At 41.4% G+C, this 19,929-nt stretch overlaps 1 protein-coding gene across 20 annotated transcripts in view; it reads left to right on the top strand.

Moving 5' to 3' along the window:
- Window positions 1-19,929, top strand: part of TENM1 (teneurin transmembrane protein 1) — a 926,028-nt gene that overhangs the window by 797,603 nt on the left and 108,496 nt on the right. For all 20 annotated transcript variants that reach the window (XM_064159463.1, XM_064159467.1, XM_064159461.1 and 17 more), the window contains one exon: window positions 767-967. In XM_064159463.1, coding sequence (XP_064015533.1) covers window positions 767-967 — 201 coding nt within the window. The remainder of the gene's footprint in view (window positions 1-766; window positions 968-19,929) is intronic.

Raw genomic sequence — 19,929 nt, forward strand, 5'->3', positions numbered from 1 at the left:
ACTGGTTGGCCTTCTTCCTTTTATTATATTTTGTATCAAATTTTCAGCTGTAGAGATAGCCTTCCACAGAAAGATGAAAGAAAAGAAATCTTTCTGTTCCCACATGTAAATAAAACACAAAGCACAAATACCCAAATGAAAACACAATGCAGAGTTGTAGAAGTAATTATCAGTTGCTCCAGTTCTTTCTCAGCCCTTCTACTGAAACACAGACTTCACTGACTTGAACCAACTGATCTGTCTTGGGAATCTGTGTTTTAAAAAGAAGTGTCCCTGACAAGCAGAATTGTGGCCAATGAAAGTCTGCATTCTTGTCTGTTTTCTTGGGTTTGGCTTTTATTTTTGCACAGATGTTAGCATAGACCTTTTTATTCTTGTGTTCAATAGCATCATAGACTCATACGGTGTTGTAGAATACAACATATGTAGAACATAGAATAGTTAAGGTTGGAAAAGACTTTAAAGGTCATCAAGTCCACCACCAACCATGTCTCTCATCACCACATCTACACACTACACAATCCCTCCAGGGACAGTGACTCCAGCATTTCCTTGGACAGCCTATTCCAAGGCTTGACAACCCTTTTGAGGAAGAAATTTTGGGAATGTCCCATCTAAACCTCCTCTGGCACAACTGGAGTCTGTTTCCTGTTGTCCTAACAAAACATCATTTCAGTAAAGATATTTGCATAAAAAAAGTCACTAAAATATGTATTTCACTGGGAAACCAACTTTGTGCTCTGAACTGTGTATTCTGGCTTTGCAGAAGACTGCTTGGATCCAATGTGCTCCGGCCATGGTGTGTGTGTTCAAGGGGAATGCCACTGCTCCACCGGCTGGGGTGGGGTGAACTGTGAGACATCACTTCCCGTGTGCCAGGAGCAGTGCTCAGGGCATGGGACTTTCCTCCTGGACACAGGACTCTGCAGCTGTGAACCACAATGGACGGGTCCAGACTGTTCAACAGGTATGCTGAAGATCTTATTTTGTCCATCATTCCTGTGCTTTCTGTTTGAGCCATGAAAGAAAGTAGTTACTGTTACTATGCTAGCATGTTTCCAAAAAGCAAGTTAGGAATGAATCGGGCATGCTGTGGCACAGCACTTAATGGGCTTGTCAGCAACTGGCTTTCTGTTGACAAGGACAGAGAGGCTTTTTCTCAGTGACAAGATTGTTGACTGACTGGCTGTGTGACAGCAAAAACAGCAGTCCTGCAGAAATGCAGGTTTCTCCTGGCATCAGTTGAAGTTAAGCATGGCTTTCACCCATGATGTTGCGCACTTATCAGGCTCATGCAATGAGGGAATCCACAACTCTTAGAGACTGGGAAGATATTGGGGGGGAGGGGGGGAAAAAAGGCAGTTGAAATGCAGTAACTGATGAGTGAGAAGGCTCTGCCAAAAAAAATCTTTAAATAAAAATGACCATCCATTCTCTCATGCTGGGATAAAAACCTCTTTTCTTTCTTAGAGGACCATCAAGGTTTGATTCCACTGAATTTGATTAAGAGTTGAAATGGATTTCCTATGTGCTTTGTACATTTACGTTTCATTTTCTTGAAATGAATGCACTCTGGTCATTTTACTCTGTAATGGAGCATGTCATTACCAATGTACCTAGTACTATTTTTCCCCCCTATAAAGCTCACAAAACTGGAATCTCAGGTAACTAGCACATCCCAGCCCAGAATAGATGCAAGTGACAGATTTGTTGAATACTGTGGAGTGCAACCAGTGGTCCAGGTCACCAGTTTTTGTTAGAAATCATCATTCTAAAGGACACTTGGAACAGCACACATTTCCGGTCAGACCTTTAAAGTGTATGGTTACGATCTTTAAGTTGGAACTTACGAAATGTCCCCCTCTGTGATAACTCTTTCAGCAACAAAATATTCACTTTCAGTGTTCATAGAATCAGCCAGGTTGGAAGATACCTCCAAGATCATCCAGTCTAACCTATCACCCAGCCCTAGCCAATCAACTAGATCATGGCACTAAGTGCCTCATCCAGTCTTTTCTTGAACTCCTCCAGGGATGGTGCCTCCACCTGGGCAGCCTGTTCCAATGCCAGTCAGTCTCTCTGTGAAAAACTCCCTCCTAACACCCAGCCTAGACCTTCCCCAGCACAACTTGAGACTGTGTCCCCTTGTTCAGTGCAAAGACTCTGCATTCTTTCTACACTTTAAAAAGAATGTATGTAATTTGTCTGACGTGGTTAGATATGGTACCTGTTTTGATAAGAGTTGACCTTTTATTGGCTTTCAGCAAAGCCCAGTTGCTTGCATTTCTGTCACGTGTTTTGTGTTGCAAATAGTCTTGGCAGTTAGTAAAAAAGTAGTAGTTTCATTAACGAAGCAAATAATTAGGAAAGGTGCACTAGCTAGGTACTGGTTATTTTTTACTCACAAAATATGCAAATAGCTGTTCTAATACAATGTTACTGTAGCTCAGAAAGAGATGTTAATCTCCAATAGGTCTCTTGTGTCAGCTGCATGGGGCAATTAGCTGTTAAGCAAGGGAACAAAGAGCCAATTAATAACTGCAGTGAAGAGGCTTTTCTTTTGTGTGCTAGCACCAGAGTTTTCCTATTTGTCTTGCCTCTAGAATTGTTTTGATTAATATTTAGAACTTTTTTTCATTACCTCCATTAACCAGTAGGAGAAATACTTTACTTCATCTCTACTGTCTTCTGAGTTATCAGAAGGATGCTTTTACAACCAACAGGCATCTCACTTTATAGCTAAATACTTGAGGTTTATCCTTTCAATAGATCTTTCTTCATAGGTGTTAAACTAGATTCAGTATTGTTGTGGCAATACAACTAGACTGAAGTATAGATGTCCTATTTGTGCTCAGGATTTTCTTCCTAGGATCAGATTGCTGTGCATACTGCAAGTAAAGCATGATTTTTAGTGAGGAAGGGAATCGTCAGATGAAGAAGTCAACAAGGTCAGAATAAACGAGCTGTCATGTGCAAATGGAAAAAATCATGAGGTTCTGTACAATGAGGAGGATAAAAAGGGTAAACCACAGACTTCTCATTTGGAATCAGACAACAAGAAAGCTTTACAGCTGATAGACGAGCAATTTCTCAGCCTGCCTCAAACCCTTGCACTTTCCCACCATCTCTGTACTGCATCATTTGTCAGTACTGTGAAAAATTGCCTTTCTGTATCACCTTGAGGAATACAGGCTCCTGTCCTCATGATTTCTGTATTCTCCAGCAAATCTGAAATGCTTTCAAAACAAAAGAATACATCTAATTTTATGGTGGTTTTTTTTCCCTGAAAAGAAATTAATATATCTTGCTGTACTTCAGAAAGGAGAAAGAGCAAAGGTGTTATAATGGTTTTGAGTATGTTATCCCAGCTACACTGTCTCCCACATGAACAGGGATGAGCCATCTCTATGATACCCTCTTCTCATTGCCCATCTCTAGCTCTTCAAATAGTAAGAAATTCCCTTTTACTAGCAGTGGACTGGAAAAGGACAGAAGTTGGTGTGGAATTGAGAGATGAAGAGTGACTGTGTGACCCATGAATATCCTGAAGGACTGCCAATGTTTGGGGCCCCAGCCTGCGATCTGAAATAGTTAATGGATCTTTGAGGCTAGAAAAGTCTGTGGTGTCCATGCTGTTTGATTTTCTGTAGGATATGTACCAAAAAAAAACTCATCCTTCTGCTTGCCACTCAGAATCTCTGTTTAGTTTTTAGCAATTCAGCCTTCTCACAAAGACTGAGAAAGAAGGCTGGTATACCATGTCTTCAGGTAAATTGTTTCCATTATGCCTGACCCTCTCTGCTAAAAAGTGCACGTTCTACTCTGAGCCTGAATAAGTGAAAACTTTTAGCATTGTGTTTCTTTCTGTGAGGTGAAAGACTGTCAATTTCTTTATCAAATTCACTGTATTTCTGTCTTTAATGTTTTTAAAAAGAAACCAATAGTTTAAATCCATTTGCTTTTTCATAATGCTATATGCACACACCTCCCCCTCTCCACCACTTTCTCTGTCTCTCTCTATCTCTAACTTCACCTCCACAAAAAGAATAATGCCAGGAAAATGCATTGATGTATTTCTTGGGTTTTGGGTGGGCTTTTTGGGAAGTATGACTGACCACATAAAGTGTTTTTTTCTTTTTTTTTTTTTTTTGTATTGCTTTTTTAAACACTTGCATCAAGGGAACACTGATGTTGTCAGCTTCAATATTCAGAAGTCAGAAAAAGCCAAAAGAAAATACCTACACAGAAACTAACCTGCCTATCCTGTGCTTTCTACAGGTTCCATTTTTCACACTTAGAGAAATGCCATTTTGCTAAGCATCTATGGCTTGACCATCCAAGCAGTTACTTGCTCTTGCACACACTTGCTTTTCAGATAGCTGCTGTACTAAAGACAGTGTCTTCTCTAAGCTGCCAGACTGTTCAGATTCTCCCTGAAAGTGCATGTTGCCAGTGCTTGGACACAATCACCACCAAACTGGGGCGTGGTTGACTTGATTGGCTGGTTTAAAAAAGGTGTCATGTGTATGTGTTTGTATATAAAATATGTGAGGGAGCACAAGCCTAAAAGCACAGAGCACTGGGGAGAACTGGATTTATTTCTGGTCTTGCCTCACGTGGGGCATGCTTTCTGATGGCACTGGCAAAATGTGAAGGCCATAGCTGTGATCCACCTAGGTATTGCAGAGTCCATCTTAGAGGCTTCCATATAGGAATGTGCATTCTGAGTCAACAGTTAAGTGTCTCAAAATGCCCACTGGACTTTTGCCATGCTTTCTTTGAAGGCCTTCTCCTTTTTCTTTGCTCCTTATGTATATTCTTAAGGAATTAATTTTTTCAATAGAGTGGAATAATCAAATGGACAACATCATAGAATCAGTCAGGGTTGGAAGGGACCACAAGGATCATCTAGTTCCAAACCCCCTGCCATGGGCAAGGACACCCTCCCCTACAGCAGGCTGCCCAGAGCCTCATCCAGCCTGGCCTTAAACACCTCCAGGGATGGGTCCTCAACTACTTCTTTGGGCAACCCATTCCAGGCTCTCGCCACTCTCACGGTGAAGAACTTCCTCCTCACATCCAGTCTGACTCTCCCCACCCCCAGCTTTGCTCCATTCCCCCTAGTCCTGTCACTACCTGATATCCTAGAAAGTCCCTCCCCAGCTTTTTTGTAGGCCCCCTTCAGATACTGGAAGGCCCCAAGAAGGTCACCTCAGAGCCTACTCTTCTCCAGACTCTTCTCCAGACTCTTCTCCAGACTCTTCTCCAGACTCTTCTCCAGACTCTTCTCCAGACTCTTCTCCAGACTCTTCTCCAGACTCTTCTCCAGACTCTTCTCCAGACTCTTCTCCAGACTCTTCTCCAGACTCTTCTCCAGACTCTTCTCCAGACTCTTCTCCAGACTCTTCTCCAGACTCTTCTCCAGACTCTTCTCCAGACTCTTCTCCAGACTCTTCTCCAGACTCTTCTCCAGACTCTTCTCCAGACTCTTCTCCAGACTCTTCTCCAGACTCTTCTCCAGACTCTTCTCCAGACTCTTCTCCAGACTCTTCTCCAGACGTCGGTACTACAAAGGCTGGTAGAACAAAGCAGCTTGTTTGCATTCAGATTTGAGGATTATTCTTCCATCCAAAAAAATAATTTCTTACCATGACCACCGTGTGATGAGTCCACAGTCCAGCTGACTTACTACTCTGTTTCAGCTGTCCTGCATGACCTAAGACCAATTTGAGTATCTTCCATGTATGGGGATTTAATAGGGAATCAGGCACCTGTGTAGCATTTCTACAAAGCATGCTGGTAACATCTGTGAGCTGGAAAGAGCAGTTGCTTGCTGACAAAATCTTGGACATCCTCTCCATTACACCAGCTTCTAACCAAGAGTGATAATTCTAAAAGTGCTTCAAGATCTTACTGTTATCATCAGAGGTCTAAGACCAGGTCCCTCCTTCAGTGTAGCATAGATTTGCTTACCTTCTTTGTGCTGGTTTGATTCCCAAAGTATATACTCAATACTGAAAGAAAGAGCCACAACTCTGTTGTGGTTTCACACTACCCAAGACAGTTTTGGCTAGTCAACACAGATGTCCAGCATAGCCTAAGCTCTGACCTATGAACTGCCAAAAACTGATCTCAGTTCACCACCTCCAGGTACTCCCTTTTGTATCCAAAATGGCCAGTCACTGTCCCTTGAGATCCAGAAAATTCTCTTAGTGAATTCCAGAACAGCTGTCATGGTATGTTCTCATCCTGTTTGAATTGATTCTCAATAAGGGCAGCTCAGTATGTCTTGAAAGTTGTTCAGACATAATATTGCTAATCCTGCACTGTTTGTAGAACACAACCTGTGCTGGCTTTTTGTTCAGCCGTTAAGATCCAACCTTTCAATATTCTTAGCTGAATATCTGTTACAGACATATGGGCCCCTTTCTACTATACAAAACTGGACTTCCACCAAAAAACCCTTTTCTTTTGTTAGCTCAAACTGCAGTTTGCCTATCCCAAAGATGATGCGGTTGTCGTTGCTTCTTACGTGCCTGTTCGCAAAGGTTGTGCCTATCAGCTAGCATTCAGAGAGATAACATGCTTCTGATTTCTTTGCTGCCTTTGAGAAGCATCAACTGCATTTCACTCTGCAAATATTGGCAGGTCTTAAGCTACACCAGTCAAAACAGTACTGGTAGGTGTCCTTTCTACAGCCATGTGTGACATCAGGATTAAAAAAAAATCACCTTCAGTCTGTACCTAGGATTTGGTTTATTATATAGACAAGATCAAAGTGCTTTAATTGTTCTATATGATTATACACGGATGTGTATTTACCATGAGGGAGATGGATTAGCCTGTTTTGCCAATTTGCCAACTGGTTTGAGCACTGAAGGTCAAAAGCAAGCCTTTCACTGCTTCAAAATTATACCAATGTCAGACATTTGTAAGAGAAGCAGCATGGAGTTACTCAAGCTGAGTTCTTCCAGATGCTGTACTATGGACATAGCTGTTACAATTCCAGCTGCAAGGATCAGTGCTGCAGTCATTACTCTGGTAATCAGCCTGACCTTGCTGCCTTTAGCTGTGCTGTAATCCACATTGAAATGTACGCAGAAGATTTAGTGTCTTCTTCTGCAGTAACTTCGTTTTGTTAAGTTCTTTTAGTGAGCTGTCTCTTGAAAAGTAATTCATCCCACTTTCTGAAGCCTTCCTGTCCTGAAATCATAGGATGCTTTGGATGCTTAAAGATCATCTAGTTGTAACATCCCTGTCATGGGCAGGGTCACCTTCCACTTGACCAGGCTTCATCTGACCTAGCCTTGAAGACTTCCAGGAAGGGGACATCCACAGCCTCTCTGGACAATCTGATCCAGTGTCTCTTAACCATCATAGTGAAGATGTGGATAGACAATAGGGATTTAATACTTTGTGCCAAGTGAAACTGATTACAAAATACCTTTTGTGAAAGCTACCTGCACTGGAAAAGGTCATCCTTGGAATATTTCAGAGCCTTAACATCTTCACACCATTATGAATCCAGTTATGATTGTGTGTGAACATCCAGTATCATTCAGACCTTCAATGTGTGGCTGAGCTGACCTGTGCAGTATGGGGGTGATTGCTGCATGCATGACAAAATAATGCAGTAGGATAGCTGACTGATAATACAGTGTTTTAATGTCACCAGAACTTCAGTGTGCTCAACTTTCTACTACTGTGGATCTTTGTTGCTTTATTTATAGGCTGTCATCCAAAATCCCTTGATGTTAATGAGTCATCCCTTTGAGGTGTATAGGCAGTGCTTTTCAGAAAGACAAAATCAAACTTGTGAGCACTGAGTACTCATGTCAAGTAGAAAGGAAGCTCTAGCTAATTAAAGGTGCAGCATCAACAAACCAAACACAAAGAAATAATCTTCTGTTCTCAGGTTGACACCTTTAACATGGAGGTCTGAGATTAAAGGAATGAAATACCCAAAGAGAGTGGATGACAGAGTCGTTCAGTGGGGCAGAAGCTTAGTTAGCATAAATTGGTGTAAATGCATTGATGCCACCAGTGCAATCCCAGTGTGTTTCAGTTGAGAATCCAGCCCCAAGTTGCTAATTAATTGCAGCACTATGCCAAAAATATTACAGACACGAGTAATGAAATCTGTGACAGAGCTGATACCTCTGACATCCTGTCCTGTATTCATTTCTTAGCCAAAGTAGGCCAATTTCCAGCCTCCTTACTCCAGGACATTTGTCATAATTCCACTGAATCCACTTATACCACCGGAGCAATCTAATTATGATTGGGAAAGGAATAGTGGCAGTTCTTAGTCACAAAAACATTCATTCTAAAATGATTATGTGGAGATAGTATATATATATTTAGCATATCTATTTTTAGTTCAGCTCTCTCTAGCAAGATTGGTGGTAATTTTACAAAGGGTAAAAAAGGATCAGCACCCTCTTCCTTCAGCATCTTGCAAAGCATAAAACCTCTTTAAAGCTGAGTGCTTTAAGAAATGCAAAATGTTGTAATTGTTGTAAATTGATATGTGCAGAGTAGAGTAATTTAAAAATCATTAGAAGGATGCATTTTTTTAAAGTGCTTCAAAAAAGAGTTGAAGGCATAATACAGTATATTAATGTAGTTCAAGACATCTCAAATTGGTTTCAAAATTAAACATCAAAACCTGCAACTTGAAAAAATAATTAGGTGAAACCATTTCATCGCAATCAGAAAACTCTTCAGGTTTAGGAAACGGCAAATTATGGGTGTCAGTCATTCTCATTTGCCAAGGACAAGGATATTCACGACACAAAAACCTCCTGGTAGTGAAAATAGCCTTGAAATTTCCTCGGTGCGTGATGTAATGTCATGCGTTTTCTGCAGTCTGCTCTGTTCTGTGTCAACACTTCTACTCTGCTCCCTGTTTTAAACGAATCTCAAGAACTTTTTAGTTACACTTTAACCACCCTTCACTGTTTTCCTTCTGAAGAAGTGAGAAGAGGAGGCTCAGGGGTGATCTTATTACTGTCTACAACTACCTGAAAGGGCATTGTAGCTAGGTGGGGGGTGGCCTCTTCTCCCAGGTAACCAGCAATAGAACAAGGGGACACAGTCTCAAGTTGTGCCAGGGTAAGTATAGGCTGGATGTTAGGAAGAAGTTCTTCACAGAGAGAGTGATTTCCCATTGGAATGGGCTGCCCAGGGAGGTGGTGGAGGCACTGTCCCTGGGGGTCTTCAAGAAAGGACCGGATGAGGCACTTAGTGCCATGGTCTAGTTGACTGGATAGGGCAGGGTGCTAGGTTGGACTGGATCATCTTGGAGGTCTCTTCCAACCTGGTTGATTCTATGATTCTATGATCCTAAGTGATGGACTTGCTTAATTTCATCTAACTGTCCTCTTTCTTTAATTTGTGAGGAGCTTTGACTATTACAGCTCTGCTAATTAAAAGGATGATTGAAGTTTCCCCTCCTGTACATTGTCTGACATTGGAGAAAGACTCTTCTTGCTACTGTGTATTTCAGTGAATTAAAAAAAAAAGATGTGTGACTAGTTTGATTTGTATCTCCTGTAGAGTTGCAAGAGTTTGCAAAAAAGATATCTGGTGAGCAAGATTCCTATTAAAAACTTAGTAGCTGAAGATTGGAACACTTAATATGTATTGCTGGAGAATTTAAAACATGAGAAATTTAAGGCAGTGAAGAAGCACTCCAATAAAAATTAATTCTCCTGCATGTTGAAGTCAGTCCAGAGGGAACCAGAAATACCTGATGTAGTCATGTATTGATTTAGGAAATAGGGTAAGTCAAGGGTATAAGATACACAGTGAGGAAACTCGGGATGTTTTTCAACTGTTTACTGCTTATTTTGCAGATGTGCCAAATATAATGGCTCTTTCTTTCTCTTTTTGTTCCTGAAAATTAAGATTCTTAATCTGTTGCTGTCTGCACCTCATTCAGCAATTGTTGGAATAATCCCTCATTCAGATGTAAAACTAAATTACCTGAGTCAGCTTTTGTAAATCCTGATCTAATCCACAAAAGAGTATTACTTATTCCACTGGGCAGAATCCACAGCCCCAGTCTCAGATGCTCCTATCACAGCAGGTCTTCCCTTTTGCAGGAGCAAAACAGTCGATTTGCTGCGGTGACAGCAATGTGGTCAGGCTTATCCTACCTTTAAGTAGCTAGCAAGGGCCTTCCTCTCTGTATTCAGGGCTTTGTGTCTCTGTGGGAAATCCATTTGGTCTGAAACTCCACCTCATGCAGATTGTGAAACTAGAGAGCCTAACATAAAGCCGTTATGTCCTCAGTTGAGTGATTATCTAGTAGTAAAACTTGTCAAAGAAGTGGGGTTTCTGTAACAGTTCAGGTGCCAAAGTGATTCTGGCACCTCCAAATTACATAAACTGAGCAAAGATTTTAAAGGACTGAAATTTGGATTTAGATATTTGAAGTTGTAGTTAAGTGTCTGTTTCCCTTTTTTCATCTCAACCTTATTTGCCTACATGGCAGTCAATCTACTAGACAGTAATTAAGAACCATGGTAAAACACCTGACAGGATATAGTATGGAAAGGACTACTCTATGTCCAAGAAAATATGATGATAGAAATTCTGAATATGGAATTCATGAGCCAAAAGAACATTTTGTAAGAGAGGTTTCTGAGTGCAGGAGTTCTGGGAATGTTCTGCTGGTGTCGTAGAAGCTTCAGTGGAGGGAGGAAACAGCCCTGATAGACGACAGGACAGCAGCAGGATAGAAAATCTTCAACTTCTGAGTTGCTACATGAGATCCAGTGATAAAACTTTGAGGAAGGATTCTTGTGTTATGAGGGAGCTCCCCTTCTTCACAGCTGGAACAGCAGGAATGAGAATAGTGAGAACAAGAGTACAAAAAAAACCCTGGAACAACTAGAGAGTTTGTCACTCAGCAAATTTCAAATCACCTATTATGCAGAATGTGTTGCACCAGTTGCTGGAAAGCACATCTTTATAATTGTTGTCTTTATTGTTATGGTAAGAGTTCTGCAAAAGTACTACCATTTCAATGTGTTTATGCAGCAGTGTTATGAAGTTTGACTTATCTCTGAAAATAGGAAATTGCTACTGACAAAAGTTTAAATCGTGGCAACTTTCCTTTTCTCCTGTATACTGCATTTTTAAGCTTTCTGACTGTGTAGGTTGTTGCAAGAGTAATATATGTAGCCATCTAAAGAATTCCTGGCCTCTGCCATCTAAGGAATTTGGCTTAAACGTTAAGACTCAAGCAATACTTGTTAAATAAAATTACAGTGATGATGCAAGAGCATTTCAGTGGTGAGGGAGTGAAAATTATGCGTGTGTGTTCTAGCTGCAGTGTGCATGTCACCCTTGGATTTAGGAAGCCTTGACATGTTATAAACAGACTATTAAAACAGTGTCTATTATCACCTTGTGATCCAAAGTAATTTTGTGATGGAGTGCAGGAAGCTGATTGTTCACATGACACATTCGTATTTTCAGCTCCCACGCCGCTCACTCCTTACAAAGACACCTTGCAGAGGGTGGGCAGCCTGGCAGTGCCTCTGTCAGCTCTGCAGAGAGAAGAAGCCAGGTGTCTTTGAGCAGTATGTGACTGGGCAGCGTGTCGTGGGGACAGCAGAACTGCCCTAGCAAAGCAGAACTTGCATGGGCCAGGAGGAACCAGGGAGAAGCGATGGGTTAATGGGAAAATGTAGGCATTGTAGAAGGAAGGGAGGAAGCATAATAAAGGGCACTCGTTCCCTTCTTAAAATTTACAAAACATTGTTGTGAGTCACACCAGGGACACTGAGGAAGGAGTGTGACAGCAGGGCCCGCTTCAAGCCTTGTGCCCAAGGTGCTGCTTCTTCTGGTGCAGGAAAAATGCAAGTCATGAGCTGCAGCTTTGCTTTAGCAGCAGTGTGACAGAACAGCAGCTGCCAGATGCGTGTTGCTATTTCTGTTTGTGCTGCTGACACAGAGGAAGTTATGGTTTATTTACTGAGGGCTGCTTCATCTCTTGTCGTACTCATCTGCACAAATGCAGCAATGGACATGGCAATGCTTGGTTCTTGTCCCTGTAAGCTGTGTTGGTAGCTGTCACAGAGCACTTCTAGGAGTCTGGCTAATTGAGGCTGCATTCCTTGCTTTTGTGAAAGGGCTTCTTGTTCCTGCCTGTAGAGTTTGTCCCCCCCAACTGCCTATTTGTGCTAAAAAGAGAGGAAGCAAGGCCAGCCTCTAGAGATGATTTTACTTTTGATTCTGAAACTGAGCTGTCACTTAGAAGCTGATAATGACCTTTTATTTCTCCTATCAGTCTTCAGTGTGGTGGAAATTGTTTGTTTGGAACACAGAGTTTGTAAGGCTTATTTTAAGCTGATCCACTGTTTTCGTCTGGCTCCCCCTCCCCCCATCCCCCCTAAAAGAAAAAATATATTAAAAATGAAAGTACATCCTTTTAAAAACATCTAGTCCTAGCATGTTGATGTAGATTCTGCAAGCTACCATCCTCTTTTCCTTCTCCATGTCTGAACTAGGCAGCAATGACACCTATGCCTTTTTGGGGCTGCCAGGCAGGTGAATCTGAATAGATGTGGTATGTTGAGGAATAGAGTCAGTCCCCACCTTTTCAGCATTCTGAGCCCTTCAAAGATATGATAAGTGAAACATATCTCCATTACTGAAGTCAGCAGGTACATCTCGCATACAAAGCAGGTGAACTGGGTGAGGCAAGCTCTTACTGGAGCAATGTTTGTAAGTGGCCCCATGTTCAAAGGTCATCCTATAAGCCAGTGAATTAAAGATGGTTCCTAATCTTTGCAAATAGTGCTTAAATAAATCATTGCTTCATTACTGAATGTTACTAATCAAATTTACTCATTAAATAACTGTGGAAAACATCTGTGCCCCAAGCAAAGCCCGTGTCATCAGTGTTAATAGTAATATTCCTGTGTACCACAAAAGGTGTAGTGCTTATATAAAGATGTATCCCCATCCACTCAGACAATTTAGTCAACCTTTGCTGTCTCAAAAATCTGTATTTTCTTTAGATGCTGTGTTAGTTCAGGCTGTACCTGTGAGATAGCTTTGTTAAATATACCTACTGAGCCATCTCTTTGCCTGTTTCCTTTCTTCCTACGGAGCCATTTGGTTACTCTCCATGTGTCTCATCATTATCATAGACCTCATGCCTTTTCCAATTCTCATGGTCTGTCACTTACTCAACAGGTTTTCCATTTTTCCTACACAACTGGCTTTTCAGCTCAAGGAGCTGCGGATTGCATTTTCCCCTCAGTGAGTGAACACAAAGGCAGAGCTTTCACAGCTTTCATCTCACTCATTACTGCTCACGATAGATTGTTCTGGACTGCTTTCTTACTAGTCTCCTGATCAAATAAAATATCGAACAAGGTCAGCGTTGCACAGCATTTACTTCTGTGGTTCTTGGTATATTGCAAAGGATTTCGGAGCTTGTTAGGCAGAGCATGAATCTCCAGTGGCAACTGTAATCTCACTGCTTTACAACATGTACAACTTGAAATCAAACAGCGAAGACAAATTATAGAACAGGACTGAATTTGACACAGGACTCCACATTTCCTTGGGAATTTAGAAAGTGTCCCGGTCAGAATACTGTGTGCTTCTCCTCACCCTTGTGTCAATCTCCCTTCTGCTCATTTAGTTTAAACAGTTCCTACAAAGGCCTCGTCTGACCTGCCAAGTGGTATCATCTCTAAGAAAGAGACATGTTCAGCAGCTGAAGTCCCTCGTGTGGCAAGCACAGCATAATTGTACTCTACACCGGTGCTATGGCTGGGTAAACAGAGATAGACCCAATGGCAAATGAGTCATGCTTTCAGTGGTATCAATTTTCAAAGCTTTGGCTGCCTGGAATGAAAGATCTATTCGGATGTTTACCATTACCAGTCCAGATTCATCAAGCTGTATTGATTAAATTTTTGCACTGTAAAAATACCATTTTGAACCAGAGCAAAATCGATAAAGGGTGAGGGGTTTTGTATATACAAATTGAATTTGGATCAGGAAGAAAATACTCTTCAGCAGATGAAAAATAAAGCTGGGGAGAAAAGTGTGATAAAATATCTAAGAAGAGGAAAAAGTTTCTTTCTCGTTTCCCCCATCTATACTGTCTTTGTCCTTTGGACCTTTCTGTCTGCCCACCGATTACTTTTCTACTCAAATAGATTTTTGAGGAAATTGACCCCCCCCCCCAGTTAGGAAAAGATGCTTCAAATAGGTTCAGCATTATCAAAACCTATATTAGAGGGGTGTTCTAAAAATGCAATTGCATTCATATATGTGGAGATACTCAATAGTGTTAATGACAGCCTTCCTACCAGAAGTCAGGAGAGCTATTTATAGAGTACTTAATGCATCAGAAATAAGTTCAATGAGATGATGGTAGGGTTATTTCCAGAAAGCAATTAAAACTGTCACTAGATTGATGATGAAACAGTCTGAGTAACAAACAGTGAGGATATGGCCTTTTACTTCCAGTGGTTTTATTTTATGTGTTGTGGCCTGCGGTAGTAAGATAAGAAAGGCAACTGCCTGGTGTCTGTGAGGCAACGTCAGGAAGCTTACAGTGGAAAAGTTTAAAATGAAAGAGTTTTGGGAGAATGGAGAAATTTTGCCTTTGGTAGGAAGAGTTGGTCACTGTGCAGTAATTAACTGTGATTAAATTGTCCCAGATAATAGGGCTGTGTCAAGTTTAGGTTGCCTCACTTCATTCTGAAGACCTGGACTGTTCAACAGTAACTCTCCGCAACTCTGTCTCTCTGAGGAAGACCTGACCTCTTGAGGTACCTCCTTGTCTTTCAGTAGAATCCCTCTTGGGATGATGCAGTCCATAATGGTGTGGTCAGCAGGAGCAGGGAGGTCATTCTGCCCCTGTACTCTGCACTGGTTAGACCTCACCTTGAGTACTGTGTTCAGTTCTGGGCCCCCCAGTTTAGGAGGGACATTGAGATGCTTGAGCGTGTCCAGAGAAGGGCGACGAGGCTGGGGAGAGGCCTTGAGCACAGCCCTATGAGGAGAGGCTGAGGGAGCTGGGATTGTTTAGCCTGGAGAAGAGGAGGCTCAGGGGTGACCTTATTGCTGTCTACAACTACCTGAGGGGTGGTTGTGGCCAGGAGGAGGTTGCTCTCTTCTCTCAGGTGGCCAGCACCAGAACAAGAGGACACAGCCTCAGGCTGCGCCAGGGGAGATTTAGGCTTGAGGTGAGGAGAAAGTTCTTCACTGAGAGAGTCATTGGACACTGGAATGGGTTGCCCGAGGAGGTGGTGGAGTCGCCATCTCTGGGGCAGTTCAAGGCAAGGTTGGGCGTGGCACTTGGTGCCATGGTCTAGCCTTGAGCTCTGTGGTAAAGGGTTGGACTTGATGATCTGTGAGGTCTCTTCCAACCTCGGTGATACTGTGATACTGTGGGGTACTTAGTACAAGTCCAAGTAATAGAAGGGATTAAGAAGATATGAGAAAATAAGATTTTAGGAGTTTAAAGAATGTCTCCATTTGGGTAACACATGGAAACCTGTAACTTGTTGTAGCATCTCGGAGTCTGTTCACCATTGTTCAGAGCCAGAAAGGAGGGCAATTATGACTTGGACTTGGATCTGTTTACTGCTTAAGAACTTTTCCAAAATCATTCCTTTTCTGCTTAATATAGCTTTCTGTGCTTGCTATAGTCTCTGGCTCCATGTCAGTGTCAGAGAGGATAAATATCAGTAGCTGAATAAATTTAAGCATTCTAGTCTGATAACAGGCTGTAAAAGAAAATTATTTCAGACACAAATGTCTCAGGTTGGGCAAGATTAATTGCACTCTTTGTTTCCTCTGTTAGGATAGACCACCAAGTCCCACTTTGTTCAAGAACAGTCTTTGGTAATGGTTGTAGAAATTATTTTGGAGGTATAGATGAGAACAAATTCAATGCAGTAGCTTTGCACTGTTCATGTAATCAACAGTAAAGTGGTGCTTTGAATTTATTCACACAAATTCACTCAAACTCACAAGATGTTGTGGTATTGGGAGATGGCATTTAATGTATTTCACTGTTAGGTGTAAGCATATGATGCATGTAGAGACAGACAAGGAGTGTTGCAGCAGGAGAACTTTAGATTGAGAGAGTATTTGTCTGTGAAGATCATCTGGTGGTGGTGTTAGATTACCTAGTCCTGTTGTAGGTCCATTATTGGTGGAGCTTTTAAGGGATGTCAGATGTGATTTCAAGTGGAACAAGGAAGCATAGATGAACATGTCACTCTTTGCACCTCTGTGTTCTATAAATCTACATTCAAACATGCAAATTGGGCAATGCACACAGATATGTGTCAGAACTGTGTGTTTTTTCAGTATTCTGACAGTAGAGCTGTAGAGACTGCTTTGGGGTTGTTGGGCTTTTATTGCCAAAGAGTTGTCAGTCATTCAGTGACAATCTATCATCATGATTTATTTTGGATTGTACCAAATTTCACATAAAGTTCTGCTGTATTTTTCTCATCAAATACTGTTTGGTGGTGTGAAGGACAGGGAGGTGTAGCAGCAATTGTTGGTGAATGCACCTTTGCTGGCTCTTCCATGCAGGAACCTGATCCCTGTTTACCAACAGCCAAAGACTTGAAAACTGATGTTTTGAGTGCACTTCCAGGTCCCTTTGGTTTCCAGTTAGGTCTTGAAGAAGCAGGCACTACTGAATACCAGCATAGCCTGTCTGTGTTACCTCTGTAGAAAAACTACCTCAAGTTTGCTGGTTTGTTGGCATAACTCTGGTGGACTAAGCATGTAAAACCACATGCCTAACTGACATCCTGCAATGCTGTTGGGGAAGCCAAGATCAGATGCAGTTATAACATCCAGATTGCCAAAGGAGTCATTTCAGTTAGGAAAATAATATAAGCTGCACCATAAAAATAGCATCTCAGTCTAGTACAGATGTGTAAAACTTGGTATCTACATTTAACCTACTTGGTATCTACATTTAACCTCTGTAGTTTACTCTCTTAAGTAACTTTCTCTAGTGGAGAGAGCTTTCCAATAGATTTTACTGAAAAAAAAAAAGTAAAATTTCAATTTTTTTGAACATTTTTGTGGCATTAAAAAGAAATATATTAATAAAGTTAGTTGCTGAAAATGAAAGCTAGAACAGAGTTGTCTCCAGGACACGGTGGGAAGGTAATTTAAAAAGCTCAGGAACGTTGTTGAAACCATCACGCAAGCTTATTAAATGCAATGTATATTTCAATTGAGAGAACTTCCTTTATTAGGCCTAGATAGGTGATTTTTTTTTGGCTGCCTCTAGCAGTTAAGCTTATTGGGCAAAAGTCAGGATAGATTAATTCCTAATCTTTATGGAAAACCACTTATTAAAAAATGGATAGCAAAATTATTCATGTGATCATTAAGGGTTAGACTGACTGTAGAACAACCCAACCTGAAGAAAAGTGAAAGTGTTTTGCCTGAGATTTGACCACTTTTGTTTACATATAGTTTGGGATTCTTAGCATGATTTTCCAAGAGTTATTTCTGAAACATGTTGAATTAACATTAAAAATCTTCCCTTATCATCACAAATTATAAAATATTTAGCTTTAATTTCCCTTTTCATATCACATAAGTAGAAACTTATTATAAAACACATTTGAAAGAACTCATTGTTGACTTAGATAATTAAAATGAAGAGTGTGGAGTGAATTTTTAATGCTTTTTAGATTAGCTCAGGAATGATCAACACACTTGTCTCCTATTTGAGAATATGTACAAATAATGCTTCACAGCTCACATTTGCCTTCTTCTAAGGAAATTAATGAGCCTTCAGAAGTTAGGACATGTCAGTAAAAATTCTAGGTTGAGTTGAACATTTTTTAAGTCTCTGACTGATTAATTAGTTTAAGTCTAAGGACTCTGAATTTTAGAGTTGATAGAGGCTGTGTTTCATGAAAGTCTATAAGAAACTGCAGAGGTCAGCTGAGGCCAGCACCCAGCTGCTTGCCAGCGTGTTCCTTGTAGTGACTCTGCACAGCTGAGCTTGGTTTTAAGTAAGGAAATTAACTTTCCAGCTTGACACTTAGAGAACCTTGTTTTGATTGCAAAGTGTACAGGTTCAAATCCTGAAACGGGGCCGTGAATTGCAGTGAATTAGGGGACCTGTTGGTTTTGTGGGAGCCATGAAAATTCACACTTAGTGAGGATGTGGTCTGTTAGCCACAGACTAGCCTTCAACCCACCATGCTCCACATCTGTCTTGAGCTCAGGCAGGCAAGGTGGGCAGGCATGTATCCCACTATACAGTGATAAAGAGGAGTGGGAAAGAAGAGATGGCTTTTATGTAAGCCTACAAGCCTAAACACTAACACAGCTGAGGGGCCTAACAAATTGTGTGTGTCACATCGGACATAGTGAGAATGATTGATGGATAATGTAATAGCATAGCTAGAGGCTAGTGATGTAATAGCTCCCAGTCAACTAATCCCAACTGTACCTCTTGTCAGCTGCCTTCTTACCTTGCACGAGTCACCTCTGCCTTGCTCTTGTCCTCTGCAGTCAGATGATGTCACAGCTTGTGCCTCCTCAGCAGGACAGTCCCCATCCAGGCTGTGATATGCTTCTCCTCCCTTATCCTGTATCTGTGGCTCCTTTGATCCCTTGGTGGGCTGCTTTAGCTCAGCAAGCTGTCAGGTATTAACCTAGGAAAATAAAGTGAATAATTATCTGCCAGTTCCATGACCTAGATGCTAAGCTCCAAGCAGGGACCACATTTCTGGGAGGTGAATAGAGAGGTGAGGGAGCAGAATAGCTTTTTCAGTTGGAGGAGACGTAAGCTGCTGCACCTATTCGCAGCTTAGAGACCTTGTCCTGCTGTGCTGGCCCTGAATGAAGCACCCTCTGTATTTTGGGGTGCTCTGGGTCCTAAGGACCAATTGCTATGGAAGGAGGAAGAGTCTCCATGTCTGACTTTTTACCACATCAGCTTTGTCTGAAGCTATTTACCTACTGAAAGTTACTTGTATTGGTTTTGCTGCATTTGGTTCCTGTCCACTCACTGGAGCATCTCATATTGTCAAGTGTGCTGTGGAAACCCAGTCTCTTCATACAGACCCAAGTGCTACCCTGCCTCCCTGCTCTACTTATACTTCCATATTAGTTTATCCACAGGAGTACCTAGGAAATAGTTCTGCATTTGAAAAGAAAACAGCCTGAATTGATAATGACTTCTTTTTTTCAATCTTAGTTGTTTGAATTAGCTGTGAATTAAAACTACAGGTTCTGCCACAGCATTAGTAGGATGACCTTAGGCTTGATTTCCCTTGCTTTGCATGAGGAGTCTGGGCAGAATCTTGCATGTGCACGCAGAAGAATCCATTATCACAGTGAACAGAATTTCTGAAGCCTCATATTAAATCACCAAAACAAACCTAAGTCTCCAGATTGAACATAAAGGATGAGTGGACTGAGCAGCAGGAGAGGTAGGGTAACCAGTCCAAACTGGGAAACCAGGTTTCATTACATGTGGTGCTTACAGAACTGGTTTTGGTTTGCGTTAATGAAAATGTAGCCTTAATATTTGGAGGAAGAAATGCATCACTAGAAGGAAAGGCAAGAGCTAGGTAAGATCATTCTGACATTGCCTTTGCTGGGGCAGGTTTGACACCCATTTTTCTTGTAACTTTTTTTGCTAAGTAACTGGTGTCTGGTTACTGTGCCGTGACTTGCTGGCAGAAACAAGGCATGAACACTGTGTAACTGGGTACAGGGTAACTAAACTAATATTTCCAATTGCACAGAGCTGGTTTGGAGTCTAGAGATTGTGCTGCTGTGTTGTCTTTCCACTACACTGTGGTTGGGATAGAGAAGATGCTGTATTCTGATAGGTGAAAAAGAAAAGGAAATGTTGTTTGTGTGTATAAGTGGGAAAACGAGTTTATAAAA

This window comes from Pogoniulus pusillus, chromosome 19 (assembly GCF_015220805.1).
Source record: "Pogoniulus pusillus isolate bPogPus1 chromosome 19, bPogPus1.pri, whole genome shotgun sequence".
NCBI lineage: Eukaryota > Metazoa > Chordata > Aves > Piciformes > Lybiidae > Pogoniulus > Pogoniulus pusillus.